This window comes from Carcharhinus amblyrhynchos, chromosome 18 (genome assembly GCF_965287045.1).
Source record: "Carcharhinus amblyrhynchos chromosome 18, sCarAmb.v2.hapA, whole genome shotgun sequence".
NCBI lineage: Eukaryota > Metazoa > Chordata > Chondrichthyes > Carcharhiniformes > Carcharhinidae > Carcharhinus > Carcharhinus amblyrhynchos.
Genome location: NC_137341.1, coordinates 35,147,160 through 35,170,596, shown reverse-complemented (window position 1 = coordinate 35,170,596; position 23,437 = coordinate 35,147,160). Strand labels below are relative to the sequence as shown.

General features: G+C 43.1%; 2 protein-coding genes and 1 pseudogene across 2 annotated transcripts in view; 1 reads left to right on the top strand and 2 right to left on the bottom strand.

Moving 5' to 3' along the window:
* Window positions 1-905: 905 nt before the first annotated feature.
* Window positions 906-23,437, bottom strand: part of mettl9 (methyltransferase 9, His-X-His N1-histidine) — a 31,201-nt gene continuing 8,669 nt past the window's right edge. Inside the window, exon 5 of the mRNA XM_080206791.1 lies at window positions 906-2,424. Coding sequence (XP_080062917.1) covers window positions 2,219-2,424 — 206 coding nt within the window. The 3' untranslated portion in view covers window positions 906-2,218. The remainder of the gene's footprint in view (window positions 2,425-23,437) is intronic.
* Window positions 4,532-22,152, top strand: LOC145355021 (immunoglobulin superfamily member 6-like). The gene is made up of 6 exons (XM_080206792.1): window positions 4,532-4,623; window positions 15,327-15,674; window positions 17,779-17,864; window positions 18,994-19,050; window positions 20,194-20,280; window positions 21,633-22,152. Exons 1-6 carry the CDS (start codon window positions 4,554-4,556, stop codon window positions 21,687-21,689), a joined length of 705 nt encoding a protein of 234 aa, XP_080062918.1. The 5' UTR covers window positions 4,532-4,553; the 3' UTR covers window positions 21,690-22,152.
* LOC145355211 (U2 spliceosomal RNA) lies at window positions 15,629-15,804 on the bottom strand (annotated as a pseudogene).

Genomic DNA, 23,437 nt, shown 5'->3' with positions numbered 1-23,437 from the left:
TTTCTATTTAGTAGAGATTTCTTTCTTTTAGAAGTTATCAGTCTCCACTGAGCAGCACAGTGGTTAGCGCTGCTGCCTCTCAGTACCAGGAACGATTCTGGCCTTGAGTGACTGTATGGAGTTTGTACATTTTCCCCATATCAATGTGGGTTTGCTCCGGTTTCCTCTCTCAGTCCAAAGATGTGCAGGTTTGGTGGATTGGCCATGGTAAATGCATGGGGTTATGAGGATAGGGTAGTCAGGAGCACCTGGGTGGGATGCTTTTACAAAGAGTTGATGCAGACTTGATGGGCCAGGTGACCTCTTTCTGCACTGTAGGGATTCTATACCAACTGAATTTTTTTTGTATAAAAATACGATTCCTCACAGTTATTCATGGTGAAATTCTTGCTGATTACGTGTCAATTCTGCAGGTTGATTAACATCCTCTTTAATGTGTTGCAATCCTTCTCAGTATTAGTTATCTTGTCCAACTCACTGCTGTTCACAAATTTAGGATGTGTTTTTTTTATTCCAAATCTAAATTGCTCATTACAAACTGTGAACAATGAATCTTTGTGGAATCCTCACTTCCCACCACTCTGAATACATGTCCTTTACCCTTACTCACTGTTTTCTGCCTTGAAATCAGTTCATATTTCATCCTGCTACTTGTCTCTGACACCACATGCTCTGACCTTGATCACTAATCTATTATGACGCTATGCATGATATGTTACGACTTCAAATTTAAGGAAAGTTTATTCAATTGCGGTGATTGTAGGCGACACAAAATAAATATAGAATCAGATCGAGAAAATCTACACCTGACTGTCCCTTACCCCTGTAAGTGACCCCTGACATCCACCTCCCTGTGTGTTTCTAAAGTGAAAACCTTCAAGATTAAAAAATTGAACTTTGGAATGTAAAATATTAAAGATTTACATTTAATAGTCAAGGTGACATCAGATGTCTGCTTGTTAAATTGTAAAATCTGGCACTGTGAAATATCTGAGATGGTTTGAATTATTCCATTTAAACCCAGGCCATTATAATTTACCACCTCCTGTGAAAACCAACAGAGGGTAGTTTACAGACACACCAGATTCTAAGGCTCTTGTAAAGTTAAAGCAGCTCAAGAGAATAACACAATATCAGGCACATTTTCAATAAATCGTTCACATCATTGGGTTGAGATTAAACTCTGTCAATGCTGGCTCAGTCACTGTGATTATACTGAGGTCATGATGTGGAGATGCTGGCATTGGACTGGGATAAACATAGTAAGAAGTCTCACAACACCAGGTTTATTTGGTAGATTTGGGGAACACTTCAGTGGTCATGGCCATCCGATCCTTGGCAAGTGCTCTCCAAGGTAGCCCCCACAAAACACAACAACGCAGAGTCGTGCAACAAAGACTGCACCTTGGAGAGCACTTGCCCGAGGATCAGAGGTCAGATGTCTATGACTGCTGAAGTGTTCCCTAAATCTACCAAATAAACCTGTTGGACTTTAACCTTGAGAATTTCTTACTGTGTTATGCTGAGGTACAGGACTGAATGTCCTTCTGAATGATTGGCTCAACCAATTTCCCCACGATTGGCTAAATTTTCCTGTTCTAACTTTGTTGGCTAGATGTTTCCACATGGGAGCAGAGTTTTGCCTCTTAGAATGGCTGAAAGCACCAAAATCCTCGCCAATACCTAGGGTTACCAATTCTAGGTTGGATATAGTCCTCCCGACTTCTCAATATTAATAAACAAAAGGCATTTAAAGAAATGAGATTTTTTAAAACTTTTTTTGCTTCTATAATTTTGTTCACCTTGTGCTCTCCCCACCTCCAGATTGTTTCCTGGAGACTCCAGGTCAACCCTGAAGAGTTGGCAACCCAATCTACCCCGACCCCCCCGCCCCAACACACACAACACAAAGTATTGAGGAGTGAGAGGTGTGTTGCACTTTGCTCCGAGCAACAGCAGGAAGAGACAAGGGAGGATGAAACGGGGAAAATATTTCACCAAGTACAACCACATGACAGAGGAACACAATTTTGGCCAGAAAGAATAGAATTGGATATATAAAATACTATCAAATGAGTCACAAAATATCTGAGTATACTTGAAGTTAAACAACTTTTGTTTAAAACGTTATCTGACAAGTTAGAAATTCAAGTCTATTTTAGCTGATTGGAATTGTTAAGTCATGTCCTTTGCTGTGAAACATCTGGGCAGTGCAGCATTAAACTGGTTTAAGAACGAACACCACATCATCCAGAACATAGTGGTCATTGTACAGGTCCCCTTCACACAGATATGGGAGGCGGGTGAAGGTTTCGATGGCAAAGCCCACGTGGCTGAACACGTCATCACTAAAACTGGCCACTTGCTCTTCCCATGTCTCTCCCGTTACCTCCAAATATTCTGACGGTTTCTCCCACTTACCACCTAGAAAAAAAGTTAAAAATGTAAAATCAAACAGATGCAGTAACTGGGTCAAAATCCAGGATTAATAGCACTGAGGGTGTTCCTTCAACACGGACTGCAATAGTTCAAGTTCCCCACCACCTTCTCAAGGACAAATAGGGATGGGCAATAAATGTTGTCCTAGTCAGCAACACCCACATCCCGTGACTGAATTAGAAAAATGAACCAGTGTTTCCAATTATCTCCCAACTCAGTTTAAATAGTTCTATAAAGCCAGCAATCCTCACTAGAGTTGCCATTCCTCACCAGTGTTCGCAGGAAGTAAAGGCTGTTGTGGGCTACTCAGTCTTGGGAGACACCATGTCTTGCTGGGAGAGGAGTGTCTGGAGGCTGATTTATGTGTCAGGGTTTAGAGCTATGAAGAAAGACTGGAGAGACCTGGGCTCTCAGCCAGAAAAGGGAGAGGCCAGAAGTAATACACTAGTTAAGGGTACTGGAAAAAGTTAAATTAAACCGAGCGTAGATCCAAAGATGCTTGACAAAGGTCGATTGGCCATTCTAAATTGCTTTAGTGTCTCAAGATGTGTGGGCTAGAGGGATTAGTGGGGTAAGTTGCTCTGTTGGAGAGTCAGTGCTGACTTGATGGGCCAAATGGCCTCTATCTGCACTGTAAGGATTCTACGCTTAGGATATGGGCCATGGAGTCAAACTAGTGCAAAGGAAAATTTAGGACTGAGAAGACATAAAGAGTGGTTAGTGTGTAGAATGGACTCTAAATGGAGGCAGGAAACTGGGAATCATTTAAAAAACAACTAGATACTGGGTTGCTCTAGACAGATAGTATGAAGATGGGCTGAATAACCTCCCTCATCTGCCATTAACTGGTCATCTTGTGATGACTGGGTCCAGTTGCAATTCTCTCCATAGTGGAATTGCTTCCCAGCACTCTTGTGTTTATATATGAAAATAATAATCAATTGGGTGGGTGGGTGAATAGGGGAAGGGAAGCTAGATCCTGCATTCCAGGGACAGACCTGTTGTCTGGGAAAAGTGGGCTAAGTTCATTGCTCAATTCCTGTTCCAAAATCAGGTTTTAAAAACTTTGGGAACTGCTGTTCAGCAGTTTAAAAAAAAAACTGGGTAAATAATATTTCAAACTGCTTTACTTCCAAACAGAATACTGAAAGAAAATAGTAAATTACTTTGCTCATTTGTAACAGAAATCATATGAAGAGACACTAAACCTGTGAATACAGCATTAAATTAAGCCACATATCACAGGCACTCAATTCATTCAATCTGTTTATGTACACAACACAATCTAGAGAATTTGTACATGCAAAAGTATTGATAATCCATACAATCGGAAAGTGTAGAATCTATATGGATACACAGCAGTGATAATCCATGCACAAACTATTGTGAAAGCTTATATACATACATTAGCACATACAATCCACACACACACATTCAGTGAGCTGATCTATTGACTGCCTCAAGGGTAGAGGACACAAATCAAATCTCAAACACCTCAATGTCCCTCTGGTGCAGTAAGTAGGGTGGGCGGGCAGGCAGGCAGGCAGGGTGATGGCCCAGTGGTATTATTGCTGGACTATTAATCCAGAAACTCAGCTAATGTTCCAAATTCGAATTCCGCCACTGCAGATGGTGGAATTTGAATTCAATAATAAAAAAAAAATCAGGAATTGAGAATCTACCGATGACTATGAAACCATTGTCGGAAAAGCCCATCTGGTTCACCAATGCCCTTTACAGAAGGAAATCTGCTATCCTTACCTGTTCTGAGCTACATATGGCTTTACAGCCCCAGCAATGTGGTTGACTTTCAACTGCCCTTCAAGGGCAACCAGGGATGGGCAATAGAGGGACACTGTAGTATTGTAGGAAGCAACAACATTACTCCAGGTTCTTTTCCCAGTCACTCATCATTTACATCGGGCATAAACTGGGTTGAGACAGTGACGTCCATGTCCCATGAACAAGTGGGAAAAACCACACAAAATAATTTCCATTCAGAGGCATAACTTCCTCTCCCAGTGATATTGCATCTACAGCTTCAGAACGGAAATAATTTCACAATAAGGAACAGGCACACACAGTTCTCAAGTTCAGCTCGAAGTGGTTGAACAATGGCGTTTCCACTGAGACTTGGAAAGATTCTCTTCCTTTACCTCCAAGCTGCAAGCCTTCATATAACAGGTGAGAAATTCTTCAACTCATTTCCAGCCCTGATCTTCCAAATGAAGAGCCTGCCTCATGACAAGGTGGCTATCGAGTGGATTCCCTAGATAGCTCCTTCTTGTTATGTTTGAGCCCAGACTGGAAATATGAAACAACAAAGTAACAATGAGAGGCATCACTGCCAAGCTCAACTCAGTTTGTGCCGAATGATAGCGAACAGTGACTGGGAAAAGAAACCTGGAATGATGTTGTTGCTTCCTCCAGTACTGCAGTGTCCTTCTATTGGGATCAAGTAGCAGAGCGCAGACTGGGATGGGGTGTGGTGGTTGGAGTTGAACCTGCGACCTGTATAGATTAGAAACTGGTACAATCTTCCACACTGATTGGATGTGAAAGTAAAGAGAACAGAAGGATAGAGGAACAGAGTTGGGAAATGTGACGAAGACTAATTGACCACATGAAGGGTAAACTCCACTAAGGACTTGTTGGGGGAAGGGTGTGGTGTTCATGTGGAATGGGTTATTTCTGTATTGTTACATCTAATAGTGGCCCTGGGAGTGTTTGTTGGAAGTGTAAAGGGAGCTTCACTGTTGAACCTACCCTGTAAGTGCTTGGGACAGTGTAGAGGGAGCTTTACTCTGTATTTAACCCAGTGCTAATCCTGTCCTGGAAGTCTTTGATGGAATAATATAGAGGGAGCTTTATTCTGTATCTAACCCTATGCTAAACTTTCCCTCAAAGTGTTTGGGATAGTGTAGAGGGAGCTTTACTCTGTATCTAACCCTGTGCTGCATCTGTCCTGGGAGTGTTTGATGGGGACAGTATAAAGAGTTTTGCTCTGTATCTAACCCCATACTGAAAAGTGCTGGAAGTGCTGCACTGTTGGAGGTGTCTTTTAGGTGAGATATTAAACTCAGTCTCATCTGCCTGTTTAGGTGGATATAAAGGATCCTACGACATATTCAAAGAAAAGTAAGGAGTTCTCCTGGTGCCTTAATCAATGTTTTGCCCACAACCAACATCATTAAAAATAAATGGAATGCTTATTTGTACCAACAAGATCTTACTGTAGACAAAATGGATATCATATTTTCTTGCACAAGAACAGTAACAACACATTGTAATACATGAAGTACGTTGGGAGATTTTTGATAAAGTTTGTAAGCGTCTGTTTAAGACTCCCTTATGTTTACTCTAAGTGCTAATCCACCTTTTTTTTGGTGAGTAGTCAGGCACAGAACAATTACATTTTTTTTTGTTGCGAAGCTGTTGCTGTTGGCAGGAATTAACCACAACCTGAGTCATAATTCTGTTTTTTTTGTTAAACTGAAAAGAGCCAGCTCCTTCAGAGCTGGGTGCCTGCAAATAAGAGCAACAAAAGTTCGATTGTCATTCTATTTTTAGAAATGATTAAAGACTTCTTAAAATAATTTTTAACCAGGTAAATGGAATCATTTCTGGAACAAAAATATTTCACTAGGAGTGTTTTGTGAATTACAGTGTTTAGCGAGGACAAAAATCTCTTACAAAAACGCTCATAAAAAGAAAGACAAGAAGTAGGACAACATTTGCTATAAAGACAGCTAGTAAAATATGAAATAATGAGAAATCTGGGACAGGTGTGTTTCTCCAAGAGCTGCTACTGTAATCCAATTAGGTTATTCACAAAATCCTAGAATAGTTACAGCACAGAAAGAGGCTATCTAGCCTGTCATATTTATCCTGTCTGAAGGAGCTTAGTTAACTGGCATATGACAAAAAAGTGAATATAATTGTCACTAAAGATTATTAGTTCTGCAGATAAAAGCCCCCAATTGCTCCGTTGCCCAATATTGGACTATTTATACAAGCATAATTCAATGCCAGGAACTCAATTCTGCTCTCTATAAGATTGCATAACTTCTGCTTAAATGAAACACTGAGGGGCGAGGGGCTCCTGCCAAAAGGTCAATTTTGACCTCTCTCAAATGGCATCAATCCATGTCACACAGTCTTGCCCAAAGTTTATTCCCCTCACTAAGAACAAAAGAAATAGGAGCAGGAGTAGGCCATCTAGCCCTTCGAACCTGCCCCGCCATTCAATAAGATCATGGCTGATCTGAAGTGGCTCAGTTCCACTTTCCCCCATAACCCTTAATTCCCTTGCCTACCAAAAACCTATCTACCCGTGTCTTAAATATATTTAGCGAGGTAGCCTCTACCACTTCAACGGGCAGAGAATTCCAGAGATTCACCACCCTTTGAGTGAAGAAGTTCCTCCTCAACTCCGTTCTAAACTACACCCCCCTCTTACCTTGAGGCTGTGCCCTCTAGTCCTGCTGTCCTTTCCGAGCAGGAAGAATCTCTTTACCTCTACCCTATCCATCCTCTTCATTATTTTATACATCTCTATAAGATCCCCCTTCATCCTTCTAAACTCCGAGTGCAAACCCAGTCTATTCAGCCTCTCTTCATAGTCCAACCCACTCATCTCCTGTATCAGCCTAGTGAACCTCCTCTGCACTCCTTCCAAAGCCAAAATATCCTTGCGTAAGTGCGGCGACCAAAACTGCACACAGTACTCCAGCTGCGGCCTCACCAGTGCCCTGTACAGTTGCAGCAAGACCTCCCTCCTTTTATATTCTATCCCCCTCGCTATAAAGGCCAGCATCCCATTCGCCTTCTTGATCACCTGCTGCACCTGCAGACTGGGTTTTTGCGACTCATGCACAAGGACCTCCAGGTCCCTTTGCACCGTAGCATGCTGCAGCTTTTCGCCCTTTAAATAGTAATCCCTCCTACTATTATTCCTGCCAAAGTGGATAACCTCACACTTGCTAACATTGTACTCCATCTGCCAGGTCCTCGCCCACTCGCTCAGCCTATCTAGATCCTTCTGCAGACTTTCCACACCCTCCGCACAATTTGCTTTTCCACTCATCTTTGTGTCATCAGCAAATTTCGACACCCTATACTCAGCCCCCTCCTCCAGATCATCTATATAAATGGTAAATAGCTGAGGCCCCAGCACCGATCCCTGCGGCACTCCACTAGTCACCAACCGCCAATCAGAACAGCACCCATTGATACCAACTCTCTGCCTCCTATTACAGGACCAATCCTCTATCCATGCTAACACCTTACCCCCAACTCCATGCCCCCTAACCTTCTGAAGCAACCTTTTGTGCGGCACCTTATCAAACGCCTTCTGAAAATCAAGAAACACCACATCCACCGGTTCCCCTCTGTCTACCGCACTAATCACGTCCTCATAGAATTCCCCTTAATGAAACCATGCTGCGTCTGCTCTCTCAAACAATTATTCTCAAGGTGCCTCGTTATTTCTTCTTTGATGACAGATTCAAGCATTTTTCCCACAACAGACGTTAAACTAACCAACCTATAATTACCTGCCTTTTGCTTGCTACCCTTTTTAAACAGCGGCGTAACATTAGGCAAAAGGCGGGGAATTATAGGCCGGTTAGTTTAACGTCTGTGGTAGGTAAAATGTTAGAATCTGTCATTAAGGAGGAAGTTGCGAGGCATCTTGAAGGGAATTGCTTGATAGAGCAGACGCAGCACGGTTTCATTAAAGGGAAGTCGTGTCTGACAAATTTACTGGAGTTCTATGAGGATGTGTCTAGGGCGGTGGATAGAGGAGAGCCGGTGGATGTGGTCTTTCTAGATTTTCAGAAGGCGTTTGACAAAGTGCCTCACAAGAGGTTATTGCAGAAGGTCGAAGGACATGGAGTTGGGGGTAGGGTGTTAGCGTGGATAGAGGATTGGTTGTCAAATAGGAGGCAGAGAGTGGGGGTCAACGGGTGCTATTCGGATTGGCAGATGGTGACTAGTGGAGTGCCCCAGGGGTCGGTGCTGGGGCCTCAGCTTTTTACCATTTATATAGATGATCTGGAGGAGGGAACCGAGTGTAGAGTGTCGAAATTTGCTGATGACACCAAGATTGGGGGAATGGCAAATTGTGCGGAGGGTGTGGAGAGTCTGCAGAAGAATCTAGATAGGCTGGGCGAATGGGCCAGGAAATGGCAAATGGAATTTAATGTTGGCAAGTGTGAGGTGGTCCACTTTGGTAGGAAGAATGGTAGGAAGGACTATTACTTACGGGGCGAAAAACTGCAGCAGGCGACGGTGCAGAGGGACCTCGGGGTACTTGTGCATGAGTCGCAAAAACCCAGCTTGCAGGTGCAGCAGGTGGTCAGGAAGGCGAATGGGATGCTGGCCTTCATAGCGAAGGGGATTGAATATAAAAGTAGGGAGGTCTTGCTGCAGCTGTATAGGGCATTGGTGAGGCCGCAACTGGAGTACTGTGTGCATTTTTGGGCGCCGCACCTGCGCAAAGATATTTTGGCCTTGGAGGGAGTGCAGAGGAGGTTTACTAGGCTGATACCGGAGTTGAGGGGGTTGAGCTATGAGGAGAGGCTGAATAAACTGGGCTTGTACTCGTTAGAGTTTAGAAGAATGAGAGGAGATCTCATTGAGACGTATAAGATGATGAATGGGATGGATAGGATAGAGGTGGAAAGACTCTTCCCGCTCAAAAAAGACAGTAGGACTAGGGGGCACAGCCTCAAGATAAAGGGGGGGCGGTTTAGAACGGAGTTGAGGAGGAACTTCTTCACTCAAAGGGTGGTGAATCTCTGGAATTCTCTGCCCGTTGAAGTGGTGGAGGCTGCCTCGCTAAATATTTTTAAGACGCGGGTTGATGGGTTTTTGATAGGAGAAGGGATTAAGGGTTATGGGGAGAGGGCGGGAAAGTGGAACTGAGCAACGACAGATCAGCCATGATCTTATTGAATGGCGGGGCAGGCTCGAAGGGCTGGATGGCCTACTCCTGCTCCTATTTCTTATGTTCTTATGTTCTTATATTTAGTGCTAGTTTAGCTTCAAAGTCTGTCCTTCCTTTCTTTATCTTCTGAATCAATCTTTGTTGATTTTTAAACCTCTCCCAATCTTCTATTCGCCCACTACTTTTAGCCACTCTAAACTCATCAGCTTTTAATTTAATACTCTCCTTTATTTCCTTCGATAACCACGGCTGATTATCCCTTCTCCTACGATCCTTCTTTACCATTGGAATAAATTTCTGCTGAGCACCGAAAAAGATCTCCGTAAAGATCCTCCACTGTTCCTCAGCAGTCCTACCAGCCAATCTGCGCCCCCAATCTACATTTGCCAATTCCTCTCTCATCCTATCATACTCCCCTCTATTCAAACAGAGGACACAGGTTCGGGACCCTACTTTCTCATCCTCCATCTGCATCAAAAACTCAACCATACAATGATCGCTCGTCCCAAGAGGATCCCTCACAACAAGGTCCCTAATTCTACCTGCCTCGTTACATAACACCAGATCTAAGATAGCTCGCTCCTTCGTCGGTTCCATCACACACTGTTCAAGGAAACTATCCCGGCAGCATTCCAAGAACTCTTCCTCAAGCCCACCACGTCCGACATGGGTCAATCAATATGTAGATTGAAATCCCCCATAATTATCGTTGTTCCATTTCTGCACACATCACTTATTTGCTTGTTTATAGCCCGCCCCACCTCCAAGTTATTATTTGGGGGCCTATAGACCGCACCCACCAGCATCTTCCTCTCCTTACTATTCCTCATCTCCACCCACAATGATTCCACGTTCTGCTCTTTGGAGCCTATATCTTCCCTTACTACCGCCCTGATATTATCCTTAATCAGCAGAGCTACCCCTCCCCCTCTTTCCTCCCTTCTATCCTTCCTAAACACTTGATACCCCTGGACATTCAGCTCCCAGTCCCTGTCACCCTGCAACCATGTTTCCGTAATGGCCACCAGATCATATCCATTTGTGCTGGTCTGCGCCACCAGCTCATTCACTTTGTTCCGAATGCTTCGTGCATTCAGATAAAGTGTCTTTATCCCAGCCTTTATCTAGACCCTATTTGAAGGAACGCTACCAACCTTTCTCATGCCCCCTACTCCCTTTATTATTGGGACATCCTTATCCTTTTCCCATACCTGTACCCTCTCTTTTACTTTAGACATTGTAATTTCTCCTATCCCTGCACCCTCCCCCCCCCTAATTAGTCTAAAGCCCTATCTACAGTCCTAGTTATACAATTCGCCAGGACTCTGGTCCCAGCACGGTTCTTCCAAGACCATCCCATCTGAACAGGTCCCACCTGCCCCAATACTGGTGCCAATGCCCCATAAATTCAAACCCATTCCTCCCACATCAATCCCTGAGCCACCCATTCATCTCTTTAATCCTATTTACCCTACGCCCATCTGCACGTGGTTCAGGTAGTAATCCAGAGATAATCACCTTGTCGGTTCTGCTTTTTAATTTCATTCCCAGCTTTTCATACTTCCTCTGCAGATCCTTAGTCTCCAATTTGCCTATGTCGTTGGCACCCACATGTACCACAACGACCGGATTCTCACCCTCCCACTCCAGGTTCCTCTGCAGCCCAGATGAGACATCCTGGACCTGAGCACCAGGCAGACAACACACCCTTCTGTATTCTTTATCCCTGTCACAAAGGACAGTTTCAATACCACTAACTACACTATCCCCCATTACCACTACATTCCTCTTTACTTCTTCCTCTTTGTCCTGTGTCTGCACCACTGTACTGTGGGCAGTTTGCTTGTCAACCTTACAGCCTTCATTCTTGTCCACACTGGGAGCAAGAACCTCAAACGTGTTGTGCAGGTTGAGAGGCTGAGGCCTTTGGGTACCCCCCCCTCCTTCCTCCCCACACCCCCCCCCCCCCTCCCCCCAGCAGCACGCTCTTGTCCCTGACCCTTAGTTAACCAGTCTAGGGGGTGTGGATGTCTCTTGCACCCCATTACCTACGGTACACTCCCTCTCCCTGATGAGCCTCAGTGTCTGAAGCTCAGAGGCCAGCTCATCTACTTTGAGCTGGAGCTCCTCCAGCAACCAGCACTTACTGCTGACACGGTCACTGGGAAGGACTTGGGGTCCACCAGCTCCCACATCACATATCCCTCCATCACAGTCTCTCACTGAGAACACAGTTAAGAAGTCAAACTTACCTGGCCCTTTTCTCCCAAGCCCTTTGATCCTAAGCCCTTACAGCTCACTCTGCTTCCCTCACTCCACTGCCCGCTCCCTAGCTTAGACAGGAAGTGTTCGGGGGATGCGAGTAGGTCAAAGAGCCTCCGTCTGAGGCAGCATTATGGTTGGCACTACTGCCTCAGAGCCAGGGACCTGATTTTGATTCTGACTGAGTAGAGTTGGCAAGTTCTCCCCGTGTCTGTGTGGGTTTCCTCGAGGTGCTCTGGTTTCCTTCCACAGGCCAAAGATGTGCGGGTTAGATGGATCGGCCATGATAAGTGAGCAGGGTTATAGGGATAGGGTGGAGGCTGGACAAGATGCTCTTTTGAAGAGTCAGTGCAGGCTTGATGGGCTGAAAGAACCCCTACAGTGCTGAAGGAGGTCAATGTCCCCAACAAGAGAGAATTTAACCAAATTTCCTTGATACTCAATGGCATACCATCACTGAACTCCCCCATTGACTAGAAACTGCCCAAATGTATACTGTGCAAAAAGAGCAAGTTAGAGGCTATGAATTCTGCTAGCTGACTCCCCAAAGCCTGTCCACCAACCACAACGCACAAGTTAGGAGGGGGATGGGACATTTTCCACTTGTTTGTTGTTCCAACACTAAAGAAGCTCAGCACCGTCCAGGTCAAAGTAACCATCCACCATCTTAAAACATTCATTCCTTCCACCGCCGATGCACATTGGCAGCAATGCGCACCATCTACAAGCAGCACTGCAGCTATTCACTAAGGCTCCTTCAACAGCACCTTCAAACTCCGTAATCTCTTACACCTAGAAAAACAAGGGCAGCAGACATCTGGGAACAACGCAACCTGCAAGCTCCTCGCCAAATCATACACCATCCTGATCCTGGAAATATCCTGCCCTTCCTTTACCGTCACTGGATCAAAATCCTGGAACTCCCTCTCAGCACTGTGGCTGGACCATAGTGTTTCAAGGCAGTGGATCACCACCACCAGCAATGAAGGATGGGCAATAAATGTTGATCTTGTCAGCAACACTCATATCGAATGAGTGAACAATAAAACCTTCTTCCCGCCAATAAAATTAAGTTTAGTCATTAGAGTCTTTCTTCATGATCTAACCTGTTAAAGTCTGGAACCATAGAGTCACTCTTACTAATATAGTTCCATCATAGGTTGGCCAAACCAGGCCAGAGATGAGAATTAGCCCCAACATTGATCTTCTACCCTATCAGTATAACTTGTTCTGATTTATAATCCAATATCCTTTTTTAGATGTAGCCCAGTATTGGTTTAATAACTGCTTCACAAATATGATCAATAACCAACTTGAAATCCATTTAATTTCAGCTATCTAATAAATAGTTTAGGGGTCTCAGAAGATTTCCTAGAATGTCCAGGACATTTCCTTGCAAGTATCCTAAGGAGTTTTCCCTGGACACATCCTTTTGGAACAGCACCGGTTACACTGTTCCTGCCAGTGCTCATTCCATTTGTAATTTCTGAAACCACATAAATTCTTCAATCCGCATTAACCTTCCTAACCCAGCCCTGCACAAGGAAATTTCCCAAATACCCTGCAAGTGCCCCCATGGGTATTTGGAATTAGTGAGGAAGGGGTGAGGAAAGGTTGCGAAGGGAAGAGATGCTGTGGAAGTTGTGGGGGGTTGGGGGGGGGGGGGGGGGAAGAGAGAGAGAGAGAGAGAGAGAGAGAGAGAGAGAGAATTCCTACAAATTAATGTGGAGTTTCTAGCTTAAGGCTATGTGCTATTGTAATGAACAATGTTAATAGGATAATTTAATATTGAACAATTTTATTTCATAAGAAAGAGTTGCATTCATATGTTATCACATCTCAAAGTATTTCATACAGCATGACTTGCCTGAGGTGCAGTAACCATGTTAGTATATGCAAAATGATTTTGTCCCTAAGATCCTAAACAATAATGAGGAATTGTAACTTTGTAGTGCTGACTGCAGGACATCCCAAAGTGCTTTAGTCAATGAAATGCTTGGGAAGTATAGTCACTGTTGTAATGAAAGAAATGAATGGGCTAAATGATCAATTAATTTAGGATAGTGTAGGATCAGGTAGCATAATCTAAAGAGTAAAACCAGATCTTTCAGGAATGAAATAAGGAAAGACTTTGACACACAAAGGTTGGTAGAAGTTTGGAACTCGCGACCACAAACACCACCTGATGCTAGATCAATATTAATGCTGCTTCAATTATTAAATTTAAAATTTGAGATTAAGATTTGAGATGCTAAGATTTAACTGCTTGGATAATCTCTGTAAGAAGTTTCACAACACCAGGTTAAAGTCCAACAGGTTTATCTGTGCTGCCAAATAAACCTGTTGGACTTTAGCCTGGTGTTGTGAGGCTTCTTACTGTGCCCTTCCCAGTCCAACACTGGCATCTTCACATCATGGATAAACGCTTCCAGCTGTGTGCTTAAGTGATGAAAATGAATTAGCTAGGATCTGTAGGCTTGTTTAGGATGATGATTTTTTTTTAAAATGTTATTTTGAAAAATAATGGTTGCTAGCTTCTACTTGTTGTTTTTCTGTGCCTTTTTAAATACTGTGGGATCTAAGGAATTAATACTTTGTATGTTGAGGCTTTAAGTTTAACAGAGGGGTGATTGATTATTGAGGGTATTGATGAGTTCTTCTAATTCTGCTTCTGTGCGGGTCCAAATATCCCATATGTCAACACAAATATAGAAGGTAATGTTACTACATGACTGCATTGTCTAATAAAGGATTCAGTGAGAATTAAAAAGCAGCCCCTGAAAATCATTAAACAGCCTTATAAATCAACAAGTAAAGCTGTAAAGAAATCTAGTTTTAAGCACAAACTTGGCATTTGACTTCATACTTCACCATCTAGTGATCAGAAATTTAATATTCTTGACTATCATTGCACTCAATCAAGGAAGTGGAGAAGACACTCCTGACTTGTGCCTTTGTGGATAGTGGAAAAGCTTTGGTGAGTCATGGGGGAGGTAACTCAGCACAGATTATTCAGCCTCTGACACGTTCTCGAAATTTGCAAAATCTCACTAAGTGTCCTGGCTGGAGACAATACACATCTCTTTAATCAGTGCTCAACTCTCTCTCCACTCACATTGTCTGTACCTTCAAGACTTGATTACCTGTAAAGACTCGCATTCCAACCATCATTTTGTAAGTTGAGTTTGTGTCTTTATATGCCCTGTTTGTGAACTGAAATCCCACTCACCAGATGAAGGAGCAGCACTCCGAAAGCTAGTGGCTTTTGCTACCAAATAAACCTGTTGGACTTTAACCTGGCGTTGTGAGACTCCTTACTGTGTTTACCCCAGTCCAATGCTGGTGTCTCCACATCACCAAACTCGAAGCCAGAATAATTATAAGGCTGGTTCAGTCAAGTTTCTGGTCAACAATAACTGCCCGCCGCACCCCCCCCCCCCACCCCACCCACCCACTATGTCGATGGGGGAAGAATTCAACAGAGGTGAATGTGAAGTGGAAATGGTGAGATTCTCTTATTTGGTCATTCTCTAGCACTTGTGTGGTGCAAATGTTGCTTGCCACTTATCAGCACAAGCCAGAATGGGCTGGCTGATCTTTTCTCATGCTGTATTTAACATCAAATATTCAGCAGCAAGGAAAGACAGAATGAAATAACAATGCGTGTTCCCAACAGGCTTTGCTGCTGAAGAATGTACTGTAACCGTCAACCAAGAACCTTTCATTGAAGGACACTTGAACCATAACGTGACAATTAACTGCACTTACACTTCCAGCGGTTGCAAGGGTAACGCCAACGTGCTGTGGTTCATGATCAACAACAACAGAACGATAAACGTGTGTTCGGGAATCTGTACAAACACAGTGTCTAACAGCAGGTTTACTCTTTCTGCCTCAACTTCTTTGAGAATTCAACAGGTGATCCACAATGACAGTGGTGTGTATTACTGTGGTGTAGCCTTCAGGGGATCGTACTCATTCAAGTCCAAACAAACGGGAAACGGTACAATGCTAGTGGTCAAAGGTCAGTACACAAGTCTGAAGTTCCCTAGAAATTGACTCAGCTGCTGTCAATACATCAGGCAGCATTGTTGGTGTACAAACGGTAAGAACAAACACTACACTTGATCTTAGCCAAAAAGCTAAGAAGTGTTGGATCATCCTGTACACATTTGTGGAAACATTTAATTGAATGGGCATAACTGTAGGAAGTGGGTAGTTGGGGGTGGCTGGACTCGAATCAAAGGCCTGGTTAGGAATTTGGTAGAAGGAATGGAGATCAGAAGTAAGATAATGGGCAAGTGTTCTAATCAGCAGGATATGGAACATAGGAATTAGGAGCAGAAGTAAGCAAATTTAGCCCTTCAAGCCTGCTCTGCCATTCAATCAGATCATGGCTGATCTTTCCCTGGTCTTAAATCCAGCTCCCAACCTATTCCCCAAATCTCTAACCCAGTTATCATCAAAAATATATCCATCTCCTTTTTGAAACCATTTGATGATATGGACTCTACCACGCTATGGGCTAGCAAGTTCCACAAATTCACCAGCATCTGCAAGAAGATGTTCCTCAGTTTTAAATCTGCTGCCTGTCAGCCAATATTTGTGAGCTCTTGTTCTAGATTGCCCCATAAGAAGAAATATTTAGTCTAATATTTACTCTATCAATCCCTTTTAGAATTTTATATACCTCAATCAGATCCACCTCATCCTTCTAAACTCCAGCGAGTACAAGTCCAAACTATTAATCTCCCCTCATACGTCAACACTTTCATCCCTAGAAATAAACTGGTGAACCTCCTCTGAACTGCCTCCAATGCCACCACATCCTTCCTGAAATAAGGAGACCAAAACTGGACACAATACACCAGATGTGATCTCACCAACACCCTATACAATTGCAACACTTCTCTACTTTTATACTCCAATTCTTTTGACTGTGACCAATGATGTTTTGCAAGGAGACTCAACTATTCACTTTATCTATTGGAATAGAGTAGAAAGCCAAACCAATGCGAGGGCAAATGGATCTAAAATGAATGGAACAGGGTGCTTTCTAAATGATGAAAAGCCAGAAATAGTAGAGATCCAATAGGGATTTGGTGGGAGTGTCCAGAGATATAGATCATTAAAATATCCATAAACAAGTCATCAAAAGGCTAATGGAAGGCTGATCTTTACCTGATACAAAAGGGCAGGAATCATGCTTCAGCTACGCTAAACCCTGGTTAGATCACAGTGGGGTATGTGAGCAGTGCTGGACATCACACACAGTATTAGCCTTGGACGGAGTGCAATATATGTTTATCAGAATGATATCTGGACTTCAAGAGTTAAGCTATAAAGGAAACATTACACATGCCAGGGTTATATTCCCTGGAATATACAAGGTGGGGGGGGTGTCCTAATCAACATTTTCAAGATATTAAAGGAAACAGGCAGACAAGATTGGGAGCAACTATTTTTACTAGTTGGGGTGTCTGAGACTAAGGGGAATAGTCTAAAATGTTAGAGCTGGATTTTTCAGGTATATGCGTGGAGAAGGGGAGAGGTTAGTGGCAGTTGTAGTGATAGCAATGTTTAAGATTATGAAAAAGGGTGCACAGGGATGCTTCTGCTTGTGGGGGAAACCAAAATCGGGCCAAAATCTAAAAGTCACTAATAAAATAAATAAGGAAGTCAGGAGAAACTTCTTTAGAATGTGAAACTTAGTACCGCAAGTAGTAGTTGAGGTGAATAGTTTAGTTTTAAAGGGGGAACTAAATAAAGATATGAAGGAGGAAGAAATAGAATAATATGCCGATAGAATTAGACAGAGTGTGGAGCATAAAAATACCAGCATGGACTAGCTGAGCCAAATGGCCTGTTTCTGTGCTGTGTGTCTCTTGCAATTCCTCTTTTCCTGCCTCCTGCTTCTCCCCTGCCCTGTCTCTAATCAGAACCTTTCCAAGTTGGCTCTAACCACCACCCTTTGTCAGGACAGGAGACAGTGCATTTGACAGGCTGCCCAATCAGAGCTTCTAACAAACTAAATTGAAATAAAAGATAACGTAACTTGGAAGTTCTGACCAATGACTAAGATGTTCTGGCGAAGATTGAATAAGAGATGTATGTGTTTTTAATTGCAGATGCAATGGGATCAGATCTATGGCTCCAATCAACACTGATAATCATTCTCTCCTTATACAGCATCTGCATCACCATTCTCCTTGTAGTGAGTTGCTGACAGCGCATTTCAACTTCTTCTCTATTGTCATCCCAAGAAAGCACATTTGTCAGAGAACATAAACAAGCAAAAAAATGGAACTTTGGGACAGCTCAGCAATCTTTTTTAATTCATTCTTGGGATGTGGGCATACCAGCCAATCCGGAATTTATTGCCCACCCCTCCTGCCACTGGGAACAGTTTCTTATTTACTCTAGCAAAATCTCTCAATTTTGAGCAGCTCCATTAAATCTGCCCTTGGCCTTCTCTGCTCTAAGGAGAGCAATCCCAGCTTCTCCAGTTCCTCCAAATACTGAAGTCCCCCGTTCCTGCTTGTCATTCCAGTAAATCTTCTTCACATCCAAGGCCTCAGTATCATCCCAATGTTTGGTATCCAGAATTAGCAATAATACTCCAGTTGGAGCTCAACCAGTATTTTTTTTAAAAGATTTACTATTAATCCTTTGCTTTAGTACTTGAATCTTCTGTTTATATTGCTACGGATTAATTTTATTTTTAAAGACTTGTTTATGTGAACCCCAAGATGTTGCTGTTCCTGAACTCTTTTATAATTATACCACTGTTGCAAATTTTTTTTTTTAACATTTTTATTCTGATGCGGGTAATGCCACCATTTACTGCCTATCCTCAGTTGCCCCGAGAAGCTGAGGGTGCAACGAAATGACTTGCCAGACCCCTTTAATCAATCACATTGGTGTGGGACTGGAGTCACACAGTTTTAGACTGGGTAAGGACAACAGGTTTCCTTCCCTAAGGGACAACAGTGAACCAGCTGGGTTTGACAAAAATCGAACCAGTTTAATGATCACTTTAATTGATCCCAGTTATTTTTATTTCCAATTTATTTTTCTTAAACTGCATTCAAAATCTAAAATTCACCTCCTCCAACTCACTAGCCCCAGCCTCTGGCTTACTAATCTAGCAACATAACCAGTGCTGCCAAAAGATTTTGCCATGAATAACGCACTGCAACTCATAATAACAATAAATGAAAATTGGTTAGTGTTATTTGCTTGATTTGGGTGGTTTAAATGCTGAGAACTAAACTTGGGGAATACGTGTAACAAAGATTAATGGTGCGGCCTCCATAATCTCACCTGTCTTTATCTTTCTACAGCAAACCATCAGGTCAATGCAGAAGGATAATTCTATTCATGAGCACAGCAGCAACACTGTAAGTAGATATTGTTAACTTTTTAATTGGAAATGCATTAATCTTTTAAGAGTGGTGTTGAGGCTTTGTCTGTCTAAATAGCTCATTTAACGCTAATTATTGGAATCTTTCAGGGCAGTAATTGGCAGATACCTTTGTTACTGCGCTTCAAGACATTGCTCATTGGTTGGGACATTCTGAGGGGCAATGGTGCAATATAAATGTAGACCCTTTCTTTCAGAGTCAAATAACCATCCACTTATGCTCAATCAGCTATTTCACAATCAAATTGTGTCTATCCTCCTCCTTATGCCAGGGCACCGGTTGATAAACAATGTCAGCCATGGTTCAGTGGGTAGAACTCCCACAGGGGAGGCAATGGCCTAGTGGTATTATCACTATTCTATTAATCCAGGAACTCAGCTCATGTTCTGAGAACTTGGGTTCAAATCGCGCCACGGTAGATGGTGGAATTTGAATTCAATAAAAATATCTGGGATTAAGAATCCACCGATGATCAGAAAAACTCATCTGGTTCAGATGGTTCTCTGTCCTTTAGAGGAGGAAATCTGGCATTCTTACTTGGTCTGGCCTACATATGACTCCAGAGCCATAGCAATGCGGTAGACTCAACTGTCCTTGGACAACTAGGGATGGGCAATAAATGCCAGTGATGTCCATATCCCATGTATGAATAAAAAAAACTGTCCTCCAGGTCAGAAAGCTGTGGGCTCAAATCCCAATCCAAAGACTTGAAGACAAAAATCAAGGCTGACAGTTCCAATGCTGAGAGAGTGTGCTGTACTGCTGGAGGCTGCTAGCTTTCAGCAAAGATATTATACCAAGGGCCTTGTCTGCCTTTGGGTGGGTTTAGACGGCACAAATTTGAAGAATAGCAGGAGGGTTCACTCCAATGTCTTGGGTCAATACTTATTCCTCAAAGATCACTAAACAGATTTATTGTGACTTGCAAATTTGTGGGAGTTGCTCTGCATGAGTCGGCTGCCACAGTGACATTACAAGAAGTATTTCATTGCCTTTAAAGCACTTTAGAATGTCTTGTGATTGTGAAAGGAACAATCAAAATGCAAGTCTTGTCTACTCAATTTGTCCCTCCAACTTCCCTTTTTGTGCCTGACTGTCTTCTGTTCCCTGCCCACACAGCCTGATGAAGAGGAGAAAAGCCGAGTTTGCAAAGACCTTGCACAGGAGTTCAATAGAAAATACAGAAAATCCCAGCAGACAGCATTAGTAAGTGCAGAATGAATGAAAATCCGATGGATCTAGTCTCTACTTGTAAAGAACTCTGTACAGAGTTTGAGAGAAAGCAGGTTCCTGCTGAATTGAGTCATTGACTCCCGCCGGGTGAGATTGTAATTCATTCAGAACTCATTGTATTGTACAGAGTTAAGACCATGCGCCCCATGAGGTTTATAGTTCCATGTGACTGCTGACAAATGCTGTTCATTTTGCTCTGTTACTCACTGTTACATACCATCAAAAACCAAACTAATGGAAAACTAGGATGGGGAAACTCAAGGGGTGTGTTATAGACCCTCCTGCACATATTATCTGGCAATATCCCCCTAAACCAGTGCCATCATTATATCCTGCAGCTGATTGTTTTAGGATCAATTACTGAACAAGGATTAATCTGTTTGAACTCTTTCACAGGATGTGGGTGTCACTGTCTAGGTCAGCATTCATTAATCGTAGTGATGTTGAGCCACCTCCTTGAATGGCAGCAATGTAGGTACACCCAGAGTGCTGTTAGGCAGGGCATCCTAAGATTTTGACCCAGTGAAAGAACAATGATATAGAATATCCTGACACCATCTGGAGGGGAACTTGCAGGTGATGGTGTTCCCATATGCCTGCTGCCCTTGTACTCTGAAGTACTGAGGTCATAGGATTTGGAAGATGCTGTTGGCATAAACTTGGCATATTGCTTCAATGCACCTTGTAACTGGTACACACTGCTGCCATGATATACCAGTGGTGGAGAAAGTGCCAATCAAATTGCCTACTTTGATTTGGGGTGGGGTGTTGAACTACTTCAGTGCACACATCCAGACAAAGAATATTGCATCACATCCCTCACTGCATTAGGCAGGTGTCTGTTGGTCTCAACAGACTGACCCATTGAAACTGGTTCCAATTTAGTCCACTTGGCTAGTGGACCAAGATTTTGCAGTGGCATATCAAGCTGGTGGATCACAGATGCAGCAAGATCATTTATTACCATGCCTCTTTTTAGTGAATCCTCAGTCTCTGTGAGGCTGATTGGAAAGGGGGCCAGCAGTTGAGATGTACACTTAGTGAGTGTGTCACTGTCCTCTCATCTTGCCTCCCCTCACCAACCCTCAATGCCCCCCATCACTCCCAGCTACTTGACTCCAATCTTGATCCAACGCGAAGCAAAGTGTAGCCTGAGCCCTGCGTTGAAACACATTGAGGAACGGTCAGTTTCAAGCACAACCCGTGAATATTTTGACCCCATTATACTTGTGCTACCTGTAGGCTGGATAGTGCTGGCTGCTTCAATGCTATTTTAATGTGATCACGTGGTATAACTGTGTCTGTTCTGCTCTTTGTATTTATAGCAAGACGTGCAACCTGATTGTGTTCAGTATGATGACACCATCTATCAAAACGCCTGAGAATTCAATCACCAAACATGAGGAATAAATGTACAGTTCCAGGGCACCACAGAGAATTTGATCACAGGTGAAATAATAATGATGCCAGATGGGGTTTTCTTCCAATCATATTTTTTCAAGACGGTGATAATGGACTTTAATGTAACTAGAAAAGAAAATAAAAGGAGATCCATGGTCAACAAGCTCAACCATTAGGCAGCAATGCAGGACAAGATTCAGATCTGTGTTTAATCCAGAAAAGTGCAAATTTTTACTCTGACGTGATCAACTTGTCATATCTGAACATTGCTTTTCTATACTTCAACCCACCCCTGCACTGGGTGACTTCAGAGCAGAACCTGAAGCCTTTTCTGAATTGTTAACAGCCAACACGTGTCAGGTGGATCAGAGGTCAACACCAAAATTATTGTTTCCAAGGTTATCTGCTGTTCAATTTGCCTTCTATGGTCAGAGGGCTTTCATTAGTTTTGAACAGAATCCTTGGGTACAGCTACAACAATTTTCAAAGCTCAAAACTATCCAAGATGAAGCAGCCTGCTTGATCGGCACCCCATCCACCATCACACCATCCATAAGACACCCGGTAGTAACTCAGCAACCCCCCCTTCAAAAGCATCTTCCAAACTTGTTGCCTGCTACCACCTGGCAGAACAAGGGAACATGGGAACACCACCAGCTGCAGGTTCATCTCTAAGTCACACATCATCCTGACTAGAAAATAAATCGCCATTCCTTCACTATCACCTGACTAGGAACGTCACTGACCCTTCACTGTCACCTGATTAGGGACTATAATTGCCATTCCTTCACTGTCCCTGAATTGAACTCCTGGAATGGATTCCTAACAGCACTGTGGGTGTACCTACACCACATGGACTGCAGCGGATCGAGGCAGGAACTCTCTGCCACTTTTTCAAGAGTAATTAGGGATGGGCAATAAATGCTGACCTTGCCAATGACACCCACAACCCGAGAAGTAATGTTCAAAAAGCACTCGAGAAGACAAAACCTGTCTGACTGTAGTAGCCATCACCTGTCATCTTATGTCATGATTGCCGAACACAGAAGAATGCAGAGAACCTGGCCTGCACTAGCCGGGAATGTCACTACAATTTCAGTGAAGCCCAGTGTCAAGCAAAACATCAACTGCTTTATTGTGATTGTGCTTTTTTTTTTAAGCAGAATTAGTTAATGCTTGTTGTTAGCAGTGTAGATTTTTATATGCTGTTGTTTAGTACCAATGCAGTAATCTGGTGTTGTCCAATGCAAATTGTTGACCAGCTATGGGTGTCCATTTAGCCACATGCACCAATCTCACTCACTCTCACGCACTGCCACACACACATATCCAATCAGAATTGTTACAGCACTGGAGGAGGCCATTTGGCCCATTGTGTCTGCACCAGCTCTCCAAATGATCAATTCAGTGCCATTCTCCCACCTTCTCCCCATAACCACCCCCCCCCACATTCTTCCTTTATACATAGCAGTCTAATTCCTTTTTGAATGCTTTGATTGAACATCTCACTTGGACAGTGTATTCCAGGCCTGAACCACTAGCTGCGTGAAAAAGTATTTTTTAAAATCTCTTTTACCAATTACTTTCAATCTGTGCACTCCCATTCTTGATTCCTTCACGAGCGGGAACAGTTTCTCCCCATCTACTTTTTCCAGACCCCTAATGATTTTGAACACCTGTCAATTCTCCTCTTAACTTCCTTTTCTCCAAAGAATTTCCCCAATCTTAT